The 20,572-nt window shown below is 44.5% G+C and overlaps 1 protein-coding gene across 1 annotated transcript in view; it reads left to right on the forward strand.

Moving 5' to 3' along the window:
* Positions 1-15,327, forward strand: part of LOC142785316 (fatty-acid amide hydrolase 2-like) — a 79,769-nt gene extending 64,442 nt beyond the window's left edge. Inside the window, exons 5-8 of the mRNA XM_075883754.1 lie at positions 2,800-2,957; positions 6,277-6,372; positions 6,677-6,870; positions 11,576-15,327. Coding sequence (XP_075739869.1) covers positions 2,800-2,957; positions 6,277-6,372; positions 6,677-6,870; positions 11,576-11,996 — 869 coding nt within the window. The 3' untranslated portion in view covers positions 11,997-15,327. The remainder of the gene's footprint in view (positions 1-2,799; positions 2,958-6,276; positions 6,373-6,676; positions 6,871-11,575) is intronic.
* Positions 15,328-20,572: the final 5,245 nt, after the last annotated feature.

A 20,572-nucleotide genomic window follows, 5' to 3' on the forward strand; every position in this document is an offset into this window, starting at 1 on the left:
AAAAGCTTCTTTGTCGATACTTCGGCCCTTATGAAGTACTCAACCGTATCAGCGACGTCACTTATGAAGTCAGATCCGCTGGACACGTCAGCTCAAGACGCCGCAATCCCACGGAAGTGGTACACGTAGTCTGCATGAAGCCCTATCATGACAGATCGTCGGAAAACGAGTGAGAGTGCGCATGTATCATTTCAATCTCTCAAGCATCGGGACAATGCGTCTGAGGAGGGGGATATGGCTGCAACAGGTTGGCCACGTTCAAGTAGTCCGCCGCAATCATCGTGGCAGGAGCGCCAGAAAGACCCGGCTGGCATGCGCAACGCGTTCGTGCGCTTGGCCTACGAGGAAGATGAAGATAGTTGATTCTGTGCCACTCGGCTACTCGGACTCGTATTTCGTATTTTTCGTATTTCGTATTTATTTCAGACAAAGACAAGTAATATGTACATTTGCCCTGTCTAGGAGGAGTGACAAAAAGGCACGAATGCCTGACTGGGTGTCACACCCCTTTTTAGACACACACAACTCAAACATCAGTGGCAGTTATCTAAGCAAAATACACAAGGTTACATATAGTATACATATTTTGGCCAAACATATACAGGATTTTCTACATATATACATTGTTCTATATACATATGAAACAGAAAGATTTTCTATATACATATACAGTATAAACTGCAGCAAGGTAAAAAAAAGAGAAAAAAAAGAAAAAAAGAGAAAAAAAGAAAACAGAATTATTCTTGTATTGATAGGAGATATGCAGTTAACTTTCTTTTGAAGCATTTCATGTGCATCGTTTCTTGTACCAAGTTTATCACGGTAGGATGATGATTTAAAAAGTCTGCTATAACGTAAGATTGTTTTTGCATACCATAGTTAGTTCGTGTAAAACCTTTAACATACCTAGTTTTTCTGGTTTCGTAAGCGTGTCCTTTTCCCAGAATTTGTCGAAAAAAACTATCGTGGCATAACTTTATTTTCTGAAATATTGTAATGCCTAGCTTTTTTTTCAGTATGTGTTGCATTGTTAATATAGTGTTCGCTTTAAAAAGTGGAGCGGAGTGAGTTATATATGGCACATTTTCAATAACTCGCACAATACGTTTTTGTAGGATATACAGTTTTTTAAGATTTGTTTTTGTTGTTGTTCCCCACACAAGGAGGCAGTATTGTAAATGGGAATGAATTAGTGCGTAATATAGCTGGAGTTTTAACCAACGTGGCAAAAGTTGCTTTACTCTGCTGATAATACCTATTGAACGTGAGATGCGTCTTGTGAGGTTATCGACATGAGGAGACCAGCTGAGATTTTCTTCGAAAAGAACACCGAGAAATTTATGTATTCTTACACGCTCGATGATCTCGCCACGGAATTTCAAATGTACGTCATTCCTGATTGACTTATTTCGGCAGCGAAAAATTATATATTTAGTTTTTTTGGTATTTAGTTCTAGTTTATTTACAATAAGCCACTCAGATAAATTATTGAGCCATTTGCTAGCTTGCAACTGAAGAATATGTAGGTTCTCTCCTGAAAAAAATACATTCGTGTCATCGGCGTAAAGAATTATATCTGGCGTGAACGGAATGTTACCTATATCATTTATATATAATAAAAAAAGAAGTGGTCCAAGGATGGAACCCTGAGAAACACCGTATTTAATTTCACCTAAAACTGATTTTGAATGATTGGTGTCTGTGTATTGGTAGCGGTTTGTCAAATAACTGCGTATAAGGTCAAGAGCAAGTCCCCTAACGCCATATTCGCTTAAATTTTTTAATAATATATCATGCTTAATAGAGTCAAATGCCTTTTTAAAATCAAGAAATATCCCTAGAGTATACTTTTTGTCTTCAAAATTCTGAATTATTTTTTCTTTGATACTTAAAAGAGCCATTTCACTTGACTTCTTTTTCTGAAAGCCGTATTGATTGCCTGTAAGTACATCATTTTTAGTGCAGAAATTCATAATTCTTACATTAATCATTTGTTCGAAAACTTTTGAAAACAGTGGTAGTACCGAGATTGGTCTGTAGTTGTTCATGTCATTTCTATCGCCTCCCTTAAATATAACTGTTACTCTAGCGATTTTTAGTTTATCAGGGAACACGCCTGTAGCCAAAATGAGGTTGCATATGTGCGATAAAGGATTGCTGATACTGTTGACAACTGCTTTTATCGGCTCGGCTTTTATCTCGTCCTGGCCACATGCGGATGCATTCTTTAACTTTAGTATTTGGGATTTAATTTCATGTTCTGTTGTTGGTTGCATGAAAAGAGACTTCAAGGAGTTGTGCATAATGTATGACCTGTAATTATGCCTGTCACAGTTATCACTTACCGATGCTCCACATTTTAAAAAGTGTTCATTAAACTTATTAGCCAAAGATATACCGGTATAAGTTATATCGCTGTCTACAATTTCAGAGACGCTGAGTGGCTCTTTTTGCGGCAGTAGGCCTTTTAATGTTTGCCACACACGTTTGGGGTCATTTGGGGTCAGGTACGGACTCGACGACCATAGTCATTAGACTCGTGGGCACAAGTTCGCCTTAATAAAGAGGCTTGTTTTTTAGCCTGTCTGCCTCAGCATCGCTACAATAGATAGATAGATAGATAGATAGATAAATAGATAGATAGATATTTAGACAGACAGACAGATAGATAGATAGATAGATAGATACCAAAAGTACTTGCAGGACGTAAACAAATGCTTTGCATTTAATATCCGTCTCTTGCATGACATGACGATCGATCGATGTGAACTCATGTGTATGCGGCATGCTTGTCCGCAGGTATCCTCTCCCATGACGGCCACAGGCACCCCTTCAATGACGAGTTCATGAAGCTGTACTCGACAGGACCAATGACTCGCTACACCTGCGATCTGATGGCTATGCTCAAGGTCATGCTTCCACCGGACCAACTGGCGCGTATGCAGCTTGACCAAAAGGTACGGACGAATAAATTTCTGCCACTCTCTGCTTGTTCAAACGAAATAATTATCAGGTACTTGTTCATGTCTAAAAGCAGTAGGCTTTCCTCATTTATAAGAAAAATCAGGGATTTCACGAGGACTTTGCAATATCGATACTCTATACGTTGAGCGCCTTGACAGCACACAAATGGCGACCGCTACTAAAATAAGACTGGGACACCCACTGAGAAGACTGGTGAAATTGGTATGATTGTGAGTCGTGGTGGTGTAATTTCAGGGAAAGCCGCAAGTCAAATAGTGTTAGGCTACAGTACTAATTCTGATGCCCTGCCCCACCGCCCTGTTCTAACGTATTCGGCTGCCAGCTCGCAGGTCACGGGATCGAATTGCGGCTGAGTCGGCTTCATTTTCGATGGCGGTGTAAATGCTGTAGGCCTGTGTGCTCAGATTTGGGCGCACCTTAACGAACCCCAGCTGGTCGAAATTTCCAGATCCCTCAACTACGATGCCTTTCATAATCATATGGTGGTTTTGGGACGTTAAACCCCAAATATCAATCGAATCAATTCTGGTGACTTCACGCAGCAGCCTGGCAAGTTGTGATAGCGTCAATCACCAAAACACAAAAGTGGCGCATGCGCGTAGCGCTCTGGATCGTCTGCTCGCGCCGTGCGGTCATGTGGGCGCTGTCATCCAGCACACTTGGGAAGCGAGCTAGCGGAGTCTGGAATATAGTGTACTGCAAGCGAGCACAATGCATGCTAATCAGAGGACAAATGGATCAATTGATTTTCAATGTTCGTCGTGGCGCCAATATTTTGCTAAGGAATATGCTGGCGCCAGTGAAACGGGGGACAACAGGCGCACGTTCCATACATTCTAATCCAATTCGGCGCTGAGGCAAGCGTGGGTTGAACTCGTGCGCCGCAGCTGAGGACACCAGCCAAGCGGTGGCGTCCTCAGCTATCGCCAACCACCGGTGTTTGGTTGGCGATAGCTGACCGACTTCAGACTCTTGATGAAGAACGCAAGCCTTAGAAAAGCGCTGGGCACATGGTGTGATTTGGCATTCGATTCGGCGAGCGCCGGGGCATGCGCGTACGACAATTCAGGACAGATGAGGAGAACGAACCATTGGCGTTCACTCTCTACCCATATCTGGTACCCAAGCTTGCACGATTGGAAGACATGGTATCTTCTTTATTAAGCCCAAAATAAACAGCGTTACACAGCCACGCCTTGTTGTCTGATAACATTACCAATATAGCTACGCCTTCGTGGTCTTCGCCTCAGCACACATTCGTTATCGACTCCAAGCCTAGGCATAGCAAGGCCTATCTTCTCGATAGCGCCACTCGCTTTGAAACGTGAGCTAATTGTTGAGCGCTTCTTTTTGCCAACACTATAAAAACTTGCACACCTATGATATGCTTTCACACGTGCCGCTAATTTTCTCGGTGGCCTGGATGTAAAGAGCAAAGGTGGGAATGAAGCGGGCTCGTTTGCCGAGACGGTTGGTGCCACTGTTTGTTTACCTGTGAAATGACCTGCCATTACGGCTTTATACCCCCTTGCTGGTTCGAAAATGGACGTTGCCTTGTAGAAACAGTACATTTAAAGCATCTCTTTATTCAATCACGAGGCATTAGATGTCATAAACAGTTGATCCAATGTTTTTTATGTCCCCGACAATGGCGATATGCACAAATACCAGGGTGATCGGGCTGGCGAGGAACAAACCTGTCACAGGCGCCCACCAGTGGTGCCTCTCGTCATGCCCCTGCGCGGATGAGGCTGTGGGCACGAACAGCCGTGCGACTTATCGCATCCGAAATCGCACCATGTGTGCAGCACTAAAGTGATGCCACCCAAGCGTTTAGCTTCCCTGCCGTGACTGTTGCCACACGCGCGCGCAAGGCAGATGAAGCAGACGATCGAAGAACGACTTGCTGACGAGGACACGTCGCGAAAACTTGCACTTGCACATACTACCACCTGGTGGCACTGCTATTACCATATCGTAACGCAAAAGTACATTAGGATTTGCATCTAGCTTTTAAAAGCATGCTGTAATTACTTCTGAGGGCACTCTCTACGTCTTTTACGCTCTCGGGTGCTTGGCCTATCATTTGACGCAAAAGAACGACAAGTGAAGAATTTCGTGTCAGTACCCCTCTAAGGAAGATGAAGCTAGACACCTAGTATTACGTCCATCACGCAACATTATATTGAAGGAAAACAAACAAACACATTACGTTTCAAGAGTACTTGTTCCCCGCGTATATGTCAGACAGCTTTTCAATTTCCCTGATGAGACAGTGCTCCAACGCGCCTTATTTCAAAATTTACTTCATCATAAGATGAAGTAAATTTTACTTCATCATATGGTTTACTTCATCATATGGTTTACTTTATCATATGATGAAGTAAACCAAACTGGTGACTGAAACACCCCATATGGGGTGTTTCAGTTATCAGTTTGGTTGTTTTAAACTATGCGTGGCTAGTTCTGGCTACTTAGCGGCATATAGCTAGAACAGCATAACGTTGCTTAACTGTCGAATTGTGTTGGGTAGTGCAGGTTGATGTGTTTTATCAGTGGACACTTTTTGTGGCCCGGCTGCTAATGTCCTGTAATGTTGGCGACAGTCGCATGGTATAGGGTGTCCGCTTAAAAAAAATTTCTACCAAGGAACACACATGTGCTGCTGTGACTCTTCAGCATATAATTCGCAATAGTCGTATTTACTGCTGTGTACTGACATTTTGCTAATCGCAGTGCAGTGTTGCTCAATATCGCAGTAATGCGCCAACAGATGCGTGTTACGATGTGCGCATATGCGTTCCGTGGCCTGCTTTTCCTTTGATAAAAGCTACGTCTAAAATCGGATTTCAGCGCTGTTGGTACGTCGAGCTGCAAGCTACACCTCAAGTATTACACTGTACTCGACGTCCATGGTAAACCCAAGTCTAGCACACGAGTGCTCAATGTATACAAAATGGGACATTAAACCCCACACATCAATCAATGTACACAAAGGTACAGATGTGCATCGTAACGCGTGGTCAACGCCTAACAACGCATTATAGGCAGCTCATCATTGAAAGTTTTGCATAACATCGATACTCAGACAGAAAATGATCTGCTGGATTTTTTTTCTCCTGTACCAAGCGGTTCTCTTCTCTTTCACCTTTCAATTGATTTTATTTGCACTGATATTTTTAATGAAAATAGGAGGTGACGCGCGCGGCGTTTTCACAATTGAGTACACACGGGCTGGTCGAGTGGCAAAAAGTTAATTGAGACCTGGAACCCATTTATGTATGCCTGCAGGTGGACCTGAGTAAAATCAAGGTCTTCTACGCGGAGGACGAAGGATGCAGCTTCTTCAGCCGCATTCATCCCGATATGCGCGAGGCAGTGCGGAAGGTAAGCTCATGAAGAACAGCATGTTGAGCTGCTTATTACTCTTGAACCTTCACGTTTCATTGAAGAAACTTACTAGAATGCTCATCCATAACATCTTACCACAATCACAGCATGCTATATACAGTTTCGTTGAAAAACGAAAGTGATTGTAAAGTTGTGTCAATTGAAAGGCATTAGCGAAAGTGTTTGGTTAAGCAAGGGAAGTATTAGAGGTGGCCGACCTCAGTGGCATGGCCAGCTGAACCCGGACCGGTTCACAAAGAAGGCATGTCTTGAAGGTGCCTACTTCTGACGCTGAACGCAGGCAGCCAGTCACTTGAAAGAGCGTCACAGCATCCAAGCGGAGCCCATTAGGCTGGAGGCTCTCTCGTGCGGCTTTGAAATGTGGCTGGCCAAGTTGAGTGCCAGCCAGGGCGAGCCGGCGACGCGCTTCTTCACCAATGCTGGCGGCCGGCCTATCAACACTTTCGTCGAGACATTGAAGATCCTCTGCGGAAGGTGATTGATGGTGCCACTAATGTCGCATAATATTTGCTCCTGTTTTTAAATAGGACTGTTTCCCAAAGCTCTATTTTCAGACTGTTCGTATGCACCTAACTTGTTTATTATACTATACAGACAAAGCTGTGTTTACTGAATCTTTACTGAATCTTATTTCGACATTGTTTTGTGCGTACGTACCTAGTTAGTAGTTTCCCAAATCAAAATGTAACGGGACCAGCCACGGTGTTCTAATGAATAAAACACTCGGCTGTTGACCCACAAGTCGCGGGATCGAATCTCAGCCGTAGTGGTCGCATTTTCGATGGAGGCAAAGATGCTTTAGGCCCATGTGCTGAGATTTGGGTGCACGTTAAAGAACCCCAGGTGATTCGAATTTCCAGAACCCTCCACTACGACGTCTCACATAAACAAATGGTGGTTTTGGGACGTTAAACTAGGACAATTATTATTATTATTATTATTAATATTATTATTATTTAACGTGGTTGTGATCGGGAAGAAGCTGAGCTCTAGCCGGCGAAGTCACAAGTGTTTATTCGGCAAGTTTAAACATTTATTGTACAAGGGAGTATCACTGATGCTTGAATGATAGTGATTATAGCAGGTCGTTGATTGTCAATAATCTTGTCGGTGGTGTGACTTATCGGCATTACAGATGCAGGATGGAAGATGCCAGCGTTATCGTAAGTGACCATTTAGTATTAGACTAAACTCACTTGGTATTAGACTGTCTTCACTGTGTGCGCTATATCATCACAAGAGTCTGTAACAGTCAGAAAGGTTCCCAGCAATAGAGGTGTCGTTTGCGACAAGCAGATACTCATGTAACAAGTCAGTTGCGTAAAATACAAAAACAAAGTGCATATGACAAGGGGTAGATCAATACTAACTTTCTATTTTTTGCCTTTAATATGTCGTTCGTTATCAGAATGGGCTAAATGTGAGACTGTGTACCATGAAATGGGTATTGAAGTGTAGTTCTTTTTCTCGTTTTGCTTGTGATGTAAGAGAGTGGCAGCCCTTAGTCCAGGACCTCATTTGGTGTTGCTATCCGGTTGTCTTGGTAAACTAGTCTTAGCTAACCATCCAGGGATGTGATGGCAATAGCACCTTTACTGTGTAAAGGGGACGGATTGGGCTGTTTTAGACATTCCGGGTGGTTCGGGCATTCTCGGAAGGAATGGCACAAGTTTGGGTGTCCGCCGCAGAGTACAACCGTCGCACGGCTGTGTAAAGCTTGTGGGATATCAGAAGTAAGGGCCCGCGAATAGTTCAATAAATATTCTGGAGTTGTCAAAATCTGTCGACAATTTGTCCAGTAGTGGCTGTGAATGAGCCTAGGTGATCTATTCGCTGTGTCCTAAGTCACATAGATTTCTGAAAATCCGCAAAGATATCTTGGTGCTCCTATCAGAAATATTTTTCCAAATTACCAATTACAACGAATGACGTCATTGCTTTGATAAGAATTAAGGATAAAGAACTGGGCCATTTGATAGGCATTCAAAACGAAGGTCATAAAATGGTCATATACAAATGGACAAGAAGCGCAGAAGATGCACTTTTCGTCCTTCTGTATGCCAGCGCTTTAAGAAACTGAGTGTGTAGTCATTACTAAACAAGGTATGTCGGGAATGAATGAAAAGAAAGAGCTCTCATCAAAGATATGACTGGCGTTAGTTTCAACATGTTCTTGTTAGGCGTGTCAATTTAGGGTCCAGCTGCGTGTAAGTCTCACACAAAATATAATTTCAAATCAATAGGATAAAAGGCCCTGCCAAGTACCGGCAATTATTTTATCAAACACTGTTTCAGTGCAAAAACTATAGAAAATAACTATTACGCTGCATGAGCGAAGCAATGAATTAGATAGCAAGGAATTATGATGCTACACAAAGTACGGCTGGCAGCGAGCTCGGTTGGATCCAATGTCGCGTAGTTCAGTAAACCGCTGATTCAAAGGATTATGGCTGCTCGAGGTACCGGAGTGGTCTTCGTGGTGTCAGTCCTTTAAATCTGAAGTAAGCACCCAGATTACAGCAAGATGATGAGTCGTCTCGTAATGTACGCGAGATAGCGCGTGCGCTCTGAACCTCACCGTTATGAGCACAATCAGCTGTTCCTGTGGGAGCGACGCACCTGACCCTTTCCACCGGGAGCCCTTCACGTTCCTTTGATAGGTTCCTCTCTGCTTGACAAGTCATCGATGGCAGGGCCTCCCATGTGGAGTGATATGATGTGCCTTTCGTGTGATAGAGAAGCCAACCCTTTTCACTTCTGCTTCAGCTGCGCTCGTCCTCAGCACTCATCTGCTTTTACTAGTGCGAAGAACATCTGATGTGTGGGGCGATGTTGTCTGATAAGAAAATGTTATATTTCATAGTGCATATATATAGTGCATATTCTATATAGTGCATATTCCACAAGCAGTCTGTGAGTCCGTGCTACCGGTTCGATGTTTGCATTTGAATTTTACAAGATTTAAGTTTTGGAGCACTCACTTTTACTTTCTCTTTCAAGCTATTGCAACTTCATAATTCGCATGCCTCAGTATAAAATACTGTTGTGTACCGCTCTGCATATCTGACGGAAAGAAATCATGTCTTTTTTTATTCCTCATTAGTGACAAAAAAAGAGAAATAACTCACAGGGATTCACCTGAGATGACTGAAAGGCAAGAGCCATCTTCGTTTTCCTTCTATTTAATGCATTGAATGTTTCGTACTTCTCTCCGGGATATGTCTGCTCCCAACGTGGTTTTCTTACTGTCTCAAGGATTGGAGACAAGTTAAGCTTTTTGCCCCTCAGCTGGTTATGCATGGCCCTTGAGCATGGCCCAGCTCATTTCAACCATATGAAGATACAATATGATGTCATCGAGTTATATGACCTTCCGATACGTCACAAAATTTTATGATCTGTGACGTCATATGATGGAGTATTCACGTACTGATGATTTCTTGCATCGCTGGTGTTCACGCCGCCGACGCGAGAAGACACCGGATGACGCCGGCGATCAATTTTCTCTTTTGATGAGGCATTCAAGGCTTGCGCCTTCATACACTGCACAACTGTAGTTCCACAGAAGTGCAGCAGCCACTCGTGTTCGGGGGAGGTTGAATAATCAGGCAGGATAATTAGTATTCTAATAAATATAGGCGTCGTTTAATGCCCGAATATTTTATACATTATAAGAAGTTGTGGCTCAAAACTGCCTTTCACGTTTGGAAGCAGGGCAATAAACATGACTTAACAGAAATGTGCTGCATCAGAACAGTCAATAAATGAGTCTATCAGCAGCAATCCTGCCTCGTGATCTCTTCCGTGTACAACGCTAACATTACGCCCCGGAGTTTTATGGGAGCCCATGGGCATCACATGAGTTATCGACGAAACAAGCGACAATTTTCATGTACTGTGTCGTAAGGAATGCGTGCTTTTAAGGCTAAACAGGCCGTCCCATTTGACAAGACATCCAGGTCGACAGCCATTCAGCCTCTACTCTGCTCACTATCGAATAAGGAAGTCAGTGGGAAGAAGAAAGAAACAGAGCTGAGCAGCCGTGTGTAACGATTCATCAAGAAACACACAGATGAGTTCATGCAACTGACAACAAGCGGCATATCACTCGACTGCCACATTGGCTAATGTTGAGAGTCGGCATTAGACTTTAGACTTTAACAGCGCCTGTTAAAAACTTAGGTCATGATAGCAAAAATCGCCCTGCATATGGAGCTGTTTTTGTTTATTTCACGACGATTTCGTTGTTTACGCTCTCAAGTAGTGAAATCACCTGGCATAGTTCCTCATTTCCTGGCAGTTGCTTTTCGCAGTTGCAACACATGTGATACTCAAAAACTTTGTGAAGGTAACAAAGGATCACCTGTGTTGTTGGAAGCAAGTCTAGGGCATTTTGCACTATTTAGCACATGAACTCAAATACATTCTTTCGGAGAAATGCACCAAGTGGTTTTACTTATTCAACAATGTCTATACGCGAGTTTCCTAAAGTAAGATTCTAAATTGCGTGGTTCAGTGGACTGTCGGGGGGGGGGGGGGGTGAAGATAACGAGTTTTGGTTTGGCTGTGTAGACATCACGATAATTGATTACGCTTCACTTGTGAAGGTCGCCGAGAGTCATGTTAATGCTACTATGAAAAGTATCATAGAAATTGTTGGGAAATAAAAAGGTTGTATTACGTTCATAGGGAATTTATTTTGCTCCCTGGTCAGTTTGTGAATGCCGGCCTAAATACGGTGACACAAATGCATACTGGGAAGGTCAATTATGTGAAACACCCGAGAATTACTTCATCTCATGGAAGAGAGTTGGCGCTATTGGATGACGGAATCATGCAAATTCTCTGTCGGAGGGACAACGATAGCTGTGAGCAGAGCTGACAGCTGACATTCTGTAGCGTAAGCTACACTGGCTGAGGTTCAGCAGTTTCATGTTTATCAAAAGCCGTTTTGGGCATGGCCCAGGAGCAGTAACGTCGTAGGACACCAAGTTGACGCGCCGGAGAAGGCCTACAGAAGCTCCTGGAGTGACGCGTCTCTAGTAGACTGGCGCGTTACTCACGTGGTCTCGCTCTCTAGTCCTTGCGTCCATCCGTAGCGCACTCAAAGTGCATTATGACATAGCCTAAGACACTGCCAATTTTGGCTTGGTTGTAACCAGGCGTAATTTATTCGCAGGTCACTACACACCTTTCCGGCTGTCTTGGTCACCGTAATCGACCGCATGTTGCCGAAACCTGACTCCGGCTACGTGCGGCGCTACCTGGCTATGGTGCGCGACTTTCAGGAACGCCTTCTGTCTTTGCTGGGCGAGAACGGGGTGCTCATCTGCCCCGCGGCTCTGGGGCCGGCACCGTTCCACAACGAGCACGCCATGCGGCCGGGGCACGTGTCTCTCACAGCGCCGGCCAACTTGGCCGGCCTGCCAGCCACTGCCGTCCCGATGGGAATGACTACAGACGGCCGGCCAGTCGGAGTCCAAGTGATCGCTGCCCCCTACATGGACAGGCTCTGCCTTGCGGTCGCAGCAGAACTGGAGGAGGCGTTCGGAGGCTGGCAGGCGCCTTTTGAGCTCGCCCGACAGGCTGCGAAATTGTAGACATTTCGTCGCTTGCAGAGACTATTTCTGAAGCAGTAGTAGGCGAGGTTGAAAAATCAGGCTGGTTTCAAACGCAACCTTGAAAAGTCGACGATCTTATGTGTTCATACTGCACGCTTGAAATGTATGTTCATGGTTGTTCACTCGACATAACAATGAATTAGCATGAAAATACGTGCTGCAGAGCTCTATAGTCGGGTACAATTAAAAAAAAGTAAGGGGAGGCCTCACCCAGGCGACCAAATCGCGGCAGCCCATCACCTCAGCGACTAACGAAATAGTCACCCTCTTGCTTTCCGCAACGTTTTCTGCAGGCGGGGTCAATGGCCATCCAGCTCATGACATAATTCTGGAGAACATGCCCATTGGTGCAGGATTGTGTGCGTCCGCCTTTGAGGGGGAAATGCCGCTGACTTCTTAAGTTGTAACTGACTATAGTTTGTGCATGATCACTGAAATACAAGAAAGGTGCGTAGCAACCACAAAAAGAATGCAGACACCCTTTTGCGTATTGTCTTGAGCGATTCCATGATGGTAACATGTTCTTTTTTGTATTCCACTAAGCATTCACATTGCCCTGAAATGTTTCACCTGTCTTCAGCAAAGTCACAAGGTGTGGGAGTGTTGTAACATATTGTGACAGGCCTGATATAATACAACACGAGATACTGTGGATACTTATGTGTGAGCTTGCATGGTGACGAAAAAAGCTTGGCCAATTCAAATGTGGGGTTACTTGCAACGTCCACTGCAGAGGGGACAAGTTATGCTTACACTAAATGTATTTATCACAACACAAAAAATAGTGCTGGTTTGCGAAAGATACAAGAGTAAGAGAAGGAAGAAATGACTGAGCATTGAAGCTATCAGGAGAAAACAGGGGTCTACTAGGAAGCCTCCTCATGCTTTGTTCTAATTACGAAGACGTGCATAAATCGCACGGGAACGTGAGTTGCCTGCCTTGCATTCAAACGATTTCACTGCATTTTTATTGGGTGTAGTCGGGCGAAATACAGGATCTTTTACATTTGTTTCGTTGCTCAGTATTCGATTTAATATACAATGCACAGCGCCAAGTTAGATACCCTTTACTATTGCAGGAACAGCACTGTAGTGTAAATACAATATTGGTTAGCTTTTAATGCCGCGATTCCAATTTGCATCGAGGTCCTGACTGCATGTATGTATTAAAGTACTTTTTTGTATCTTGCAACGCAGTAAACTGCGTTGAACAACCTGACAAAAGCGAGAAAACATCAGTCAGAGTGTGGGGATGACGCTTGTGTTTACTATAGATGAAAGTGTTATTTTAGTATTATTGAAGGTACGTTCACGACAAGAGAAGAATATAAAAAAATAACTTATTGTACTAACCAAATTACTGAACCCTAACAAACCATCAGCTGTAGTATATTCGTATAGTCTTTGCGGGTTGGATAGCGTACTCGCTTCTGCCGCAGATCTAGAGCTCTGGAACGCAGGTATGTGCATTTTTACAGTTGAATAGTTGTACCCTAGTTATCAATTAGTATACTTCCTTGAGCTTCACGAGCAATAAACTGTGCTTACAAGTAGCTAATGCGTACTGGAAGCACCTGCGTACACTCTCCATTAATGGTACCGAGTATGACGGACTTGTCTCGAGATGTTTTGTGATGCGTTCGGGTGGGCATTTTAGCGTTTTTATGAAAAATGTGGTAAAAGAAGGCACCAGTCACCTTCAGAATTTATAACACAGGGTTTTACCTAAGCATCCAGTTCAACCCTCTGAACGATGTGTGCCACGCAGTTACTTGTAAGGTGTCTACCTTGTAAGGTTGTGCCTACCTTTGAAGGGGAAAAAAATCTCTTTGGGAAGTGTCTACTTCATGAGTGTCATTTTTTAACGTCTGAACAGGACTGCATAAGCCATGAGTCGGCTAAGTACTAAATATAAGCTGCATTGAGAACAAGTATGCACACATTGAAACCACTTACACAGGCTTTAGAGGTCAGTGCTTCGCGTCGATTTTGTTGTCTGTCGCAGAAAAAAAAAACGTTGACCTAATCAACCGTCTCAAAAGCTGTTGTTTCACTGGAGCCGTACTTCTATCTAGTGGAAATACCTTCGGTGATATTCTAAGGATTTCTAACGTCATTCCACGTGAAAACTTCATAAAACACGTACAAATATATTGTCTACTCGGAGTACTCTTCTAAATAATGGGCCTTTTTAGAGGCCTTTGATGCACAACACTTAACATTTGGTAGAACTCATATTTCTCACTTCGTTTAAACTTAGCACGTTTAGTTGTGAAAAAAAAGAAGTAATTCCAGCACTCTATTTCATCAAGGCTAGAATACAGTGTTGAACTAAAGTAATCTAGTAATATTGTGCACTTGGTTGTCGGACGCGCTACACACTGATTTAACGGTTACCCTTAACAAACAAAGTGCCTTGACACTCCAAATGTGTCAGGTGCTGTTGGTGTTGGAAATAAATAAATACATATATAAACGAGCACACGTAAAGTGGCGGAGACGCAGTGGGGAGTTTCGCAGCTGACGAAAAAGATGACACTGCTGACCACAGAAGGAAAGTAGCTCTCAAGGAGACAGGGTTGTTTTATGAAGGCGAAATTGGAGCTGATTTCTGTAAAAGATAGATTGGCAAAAAGAAACAATGCCAGGTGGACCGGGAGCCACGCAGCCGTTACTAATGATGGCCCCAACACCCTCATCACCAGGCCTAATTGTTTCATCACTAGTGCCGTAGATGCTTGGTAGCATCGTCACTGCTGAATCGAATAGCCGCCTGCGCATCCCGCATATGTGAATATCGGCTTATGTGCTCTTTGTGAAAAGATTGAGGGTACTGCATAATCTAGGAGCATTCCGAACTTGCTAAACAACCAATCAGCTCACCTAAACCATATGCAAAATGTTGGGCATTTTCACGACTATATAGCACAAGCTATGGCCATAAAACACATTTCAACTGCCTTCCATCGAGACGACATAAATATAAACTATGCCATAAAAACATAGGCCATATTTCCGAGAGCCCATTACATCAACTGTTATTATGAACGTTAACCTAATCTTTGTCTCTCATGAAATATGTTTCACGCTGATTAAAAAAATATATGTATCACTCTATTGTCCTTCTTTTGCTTTGATTTCTGTATAATAACTCAGCATGTGTACTTATTGGGAACTCTTGCCATGTTACTTCATGCACTGTGGAGAAATGGGACCAGTCAAGCTGTTTTAAAGCAATTTTTATTTCGACATCATTGCTGTTTGTGCACGTTGTGTACTTACGCGGTAATAAACTTCAAACTTCAGACAATGTTTCTTGCAGCGTCTTTGAATTAAGTGCCTAATTCTTGTAGTTGTGAAATCAGCCATCAGTACATAACTCCCTACATAGCTACTCAACCGAATCTAGCCAATAACAACGATTGCTTGGCCACGAGCGTATTCGGTCAACATTTGCACCATCGCAGTGTTCTGTCGTCGTCACAGCTCTTGGTCGCTGCGATTTCCACGCTCTTCTATAAAAGGCCAGGTTGCACGAATGCGCACAGTTCTTTTACAGCTAGGAAGCTTTGTTCAGCGTGAGTGCCCGAGTAAACAAGACGTAATACCGGCGTGCATCTTTCGATTGGATTGTCGTCCTTATTGGAAATTCGCTGAAAAAGAGCAGCCGTTGACGTGAACCGCGAGACACATTGCCCGAGTGAATGACTGACATCGCTATAGCTCAGCTTTAACGCTTTATACTTACGGTAAGAGAAAGGCATGTTTTGCTTGGGTTCGCAACGACCACGAACAGAGGAAAAGGCAGCAAAAGCTTCAATGTTGGCACGCTTTTGCAGAAGGTCAGTTGTCTTTTAACCTGCTTATTCGGCCTTGTTTTCCATGGTGGACTCATTAGCCTCAGGCCTAATGAGTCGTTTGGCAACAACCGGCATCAACCCGGCACTCAGCCTAGGCGCAGAAGAAGCAGCCGCAAGGAGACATCCCCTCTGTAAGGTGGCCCTACCGCTCGGCGCCCACAGCAGCTTACTGAGCGATCGGCACCCGCCACCCCGGACGGCGTCACGACGCCCGGCGTGGAGCCGCAATACCACAGTAACGATGCCCGGTTCCCTGAGCCCAAGAGATAGAAGAAGCTATTTGCAGAAAATCGTACCACCCATGAGGCTTCTGTACTCACTCGCTTCGGGCCTGGCCTACAATCCACGTGCTCTGAGCCTTGCTCACCCCAGGATGCAGACCGCATGGCTCTCGTCCCAACTGAACAACGTTCTTTAAAACCAACCAAACATAATAAAAAAACAGTTGCGAGCAGAAAAAAAATAAAAACTTGAGTACCGAAAAGTTCAAACACGTCACCAATACCGATCTCCTCGCTCCCAACAAAGCACACCGCCGACGCTAGCAAAGAGAAGTCCCCCCCTCCCCCAGGCCTTCTCTTCTCCGGCTCAAACGAAAGTCTGCACCGAACCACGAAAACTGTCGTCCGATGCTCAAAGAGCCCCACGTTGGGCAGCCAGTGTGGGATCTTGAATTGGTGAGCGCCATGCTCTTAGAGTGAAAGGACACCGTAAACACGGCCGGTACAAACCGGAGAAGACACATACGTTTATTTAGCTACTTTTAGAACGACGATATCGTCCGCCGAATTATTATACATCAATCGTGATCATACGCTAAACAACCTTACATAATATTATACATGACAAACACAATAGCACAACCAAAGCGGAGTCGCCAACGATTGACTTACCACGAGGGCCCCCGACGCGCAGACCGCGGTGCCACGCACCAGGGGCCCACGCTAGAGACAACTGTTCACGGCAACTGCCACGCGCAAAAGAGAGCTGCTTAGTTCTTGCGCGCCGCCACCAAGGCTTACCTGTCGCCAGGGGTCACGGTGGTGCTAGTCACCAGTTCAGGATGATGGCGCAGAGTTTTTCAAAGCACTGGGGTTTAGGGACCGGGAGGGCAAAATAAATTTTAAGCGGGTAGACTTAACCAGAAGGAGGTTATCTGATTGGTGGCTAAAGTCAAGACACGAGTGAAAATTAAACTCTTCACTGCAAAGTACGAATCCTCAAACTCACTTTTTAAGGAAAAAAAAATAAATATAGTTTTTGGTTCATTAGGTATTACGGCTTGGTGGCGCTAGCCACCGCCCGATCTAAAGGGTACAGCCATATCCATCCATCCATCCATCCATCCAACCACCCGATCGTAAGGGTACAGCCATATCCATCCATACATCCTCTACCAACCATGATGATGATAGTGGTAATCACCGCTCGTGAACACAACGCCATTTATCGCCCGGTGGTTCTAACCCGAAATGCGGCTTTTGGGCAAGACACGTGCGCCACCTAGCGCTGACAACATTACAGGGGGTGTCAGCACCCCCACAAACCTCGACGCTCCTTCGATTACTACTCTTACTTTTTCCTCAACGAGTGCTGGCGCTCGGGCAACCTACCCCAATCATGGAAACACGCCCTCATGGCTTTCATCCCTAAGCCGGGAAAAAAATTCACAATCGAGAATTTCAGGCCCATTTCACTTACTTAATGCGTCTGCAAGCTTCTGGAACTTGTCGTTCTCGCTCGCTTGCAAACGCATACGGAAGCTCACCATATCCTACCCCACACCATGCTTAGATTCGGCCCCCAAATCTCGACGAAAGGTGTCCTCTTGCAACTCTACCATGGCCTCCTCGACCCACCCACATTTTCAGAGACTAAGGCCCCCTTAGCCTCGACCTCCATAAAGCGTTCGACAACGTCTTTCATTTGGCAATCCTTCCCGAACTCTCAGCACTCTATTCTAGCACTCGCCCCTACAACTGAATTCGCGCATTCAACACGGCTCGCACGGCCGACATCATCATAGGGGACCTCTCGTCTCCCACGTACAAGCTTGGCCCTCGCGGTACCCGTGAGGGTGCCATATTGTCGAATTTTCTATTTAATATTACCTTCTGCTCGCTCACTGGAAAGCTGGACCGTATCCCCGGTCTCAAACACACCCTGTACGTCGACGACGTCGCCCTTTGGATCACATCGGGTTGTGATGGCCACATCGAGCAGACGTTGCAACGCGCAGCCGACGTCGTGACTTCCCACGTGCACGTGGCCGGTCTCACTTGCTCTGCGGCCAAATCGGCCCTGCTTCTCATGCGGCCTCCCGACCACCGTCCTTACAAAACGTCTCCCCCTACTATCACTGGGCACGTCAACTCCACTCCCGTGCCCATCGTTCCCCATCTCCGCGTGCTTGGGCTGATATTACACTCCAACCACTGTAACAGGCACACACATCACCGAGAAGGTCTCACTCTCAGTGTAACAGACCAACGCTACCTAGACTACTGAAGGCCCCCCGCACTCCTCCGTGACGTCACCACACCCAGCCCGTACGCGGCGCTTCTTGAGTGTGGTCGCTTTACCTATAAACGCAACTTTTTCTTTAATTCACGTTAAATAAGTCAATGCGATGATCAAGAGGCTAATGCAAGGCTGCGTGATATCTTGGGGCATTCCACCGTTGAGGTGCCTTTTGTTTCGACCGCATATGTACATTCCCACATATAGCTGTACTGCGTCCTCGTATTTTTCACTGCCTTGTTTTGTTATCTGTTTGTGGGACATTACAGCTGGTGCTTGTCACCGAATGCTACGAAAGATACGCTTTTATTCTAATGAACAAGCCTGAAAGCTTTTTTTTTGTTGTTTTTTTGTAGTATGGTTTACAGGTTGGAATATCTCGTTGCCTTGGTCATGGAAATTTACAAACATAATTCTTACAGCATGGAGAATTCTGTCATCACTGTTCTTTAAATTTGTGCACTATCCAGATATACAAGCAGTTCGGAGAGTGATACCAAACGTACAATAGTTTCAGAACAAAAAATAGATTTTATTTCTGGAGTGAATACATATGCACATACAAACACATACACACAGAAATGCAAACACATGATCATTTCAAAGTAACTAACTTTCTTTTCCTTCCATTCGCTTTCTTTTTGCTCAGCGTTTTATTTCTCAGAGAAGCGTAGTTTTTGAGCAGGATGTTTACGGCTGGCAGCAAAACATTTTCATTACTGAATCTTGAGTGTGGCCAGCTGCACAAGCATCAAATTCTTCGTTGTCATTCAACCAATACATAAGAACACTAAGTAGAGTCAACCAATGATTACTTTCGGCATGAAACAGAAGCTCATGTTCTTTACTAGGGACATGGTCGAAAACAACCTTCGCGCAGAGGACTGCATGAATTACAGCTGGCTGTGGGAACTTCAATCCACCTCGACTGATGCTGTCAATCAGCACATATTCACTTTCTTCTGGCTCTCGTTCCGTGACTGTCAGTATGTCACGGCAGTCATCACATGGTTGTCGTTTAAGAGCTGCGTGTGCACAGTAGCTAGTGATGTAGACCAATGCAGCCATGTCTTGTCGTGGCTTGTTTAATTCAGCATTGGTCAAGCGTATGTCGTACTTCATGATTGCCTCCTCAGCATTAGGCTCATTTTCATTCTGACTGGGTGATTCAGGCATGTCTGCCGAAATCGGTGTGTCTTGTAGGCGAATCTTAGCCTCAGCCTCTAACACTTGTGTTATCGACACGTTATAGTGCGAACAACATAGTCGCCTGTACCTCCCACACCGATCCTCAAGTGACTCAGTTTGGAATTTACCGAGGAGCACGTGTCTAAAATTAAGTTTCTCCAAGCAGTACCTCGACACCTCGATCATGGCATACGTAGTTAGCCGTAAAGCTGTGTGGGTCTCTTTTGTGAGAGCGCCTGTTTGCACGTTTCTGTCCTTCCAAGAGCCGAACCAGCCAAAAAACTTGTCCAGATATTGCAGCTGCTCGCAGCTGATATTATGCACTGGCTCTTGCCACACATCTTTTAGCCTGCAGCCTTTATGAGGAGTCTTCATATTCACGATGTTCCGCCACTTTACAATTAAATCAATGAAGTTTGCTGTACCTTCAGCAAGGACCAAACATAAACTTTCATCTTGATTTCTCAAAGCCGACAACACGAAGGTATTAAATATCTTGAGAGCGAGCTTAACATTTTGTCGCTCTAGGTTACTTGGGTTCAGAGCCTTGTAAGTTAGCCCATAAGCAATTTTCACACCATTTTCTTCAGCTGCATGCAGTTTTCTTAATGTTGTGAACGATGCACCTTCCAGCCTTTTGTTCTCCTCATCGTAACAATCGAAATGTGGATAATACAGGCACTTGTCAGAATATTTCTGGTTAATCCGATTATTTCGAATGTATTTTAGCAAATGCACTGTGCCAACAATGTGAAATAATGGTTTCTGAGGATCCGCTGTATGAGGATACACTATTTCTAAATCGTTGCTTTCTGCGAACAGTGACATTATCTTTCTGTTAATTGAGTTGTTATTACTGCCACCAATTATGTTAATTGAGTCTGTTATTACTGCCACCACGTGAAGGCCAGAACCTTCAAGAATGATTATTACTTCTCTTAGCACCTTATGTAATTCTTCAGCTGTAATTTTAGACACTGGTAATAT

This window comes from Rhipicephalus microplus, unplaced genomic scaffold (genome assembly GCF_043290135.1).
Source record: "Rhipicephalus microplus isolate Deutch F79 unplaced genomic scaffold, USDA_Rmic scaffold_21, whole genome shotgun sequence".
NCBI classification, from domain to species: domain Eukaryota; kingdom Metazoa; phylum Arthropoda; class Arachnida; order Ixodida; family Ixodidae; genus Rhipicephalus; species Rhipicephalus microplus.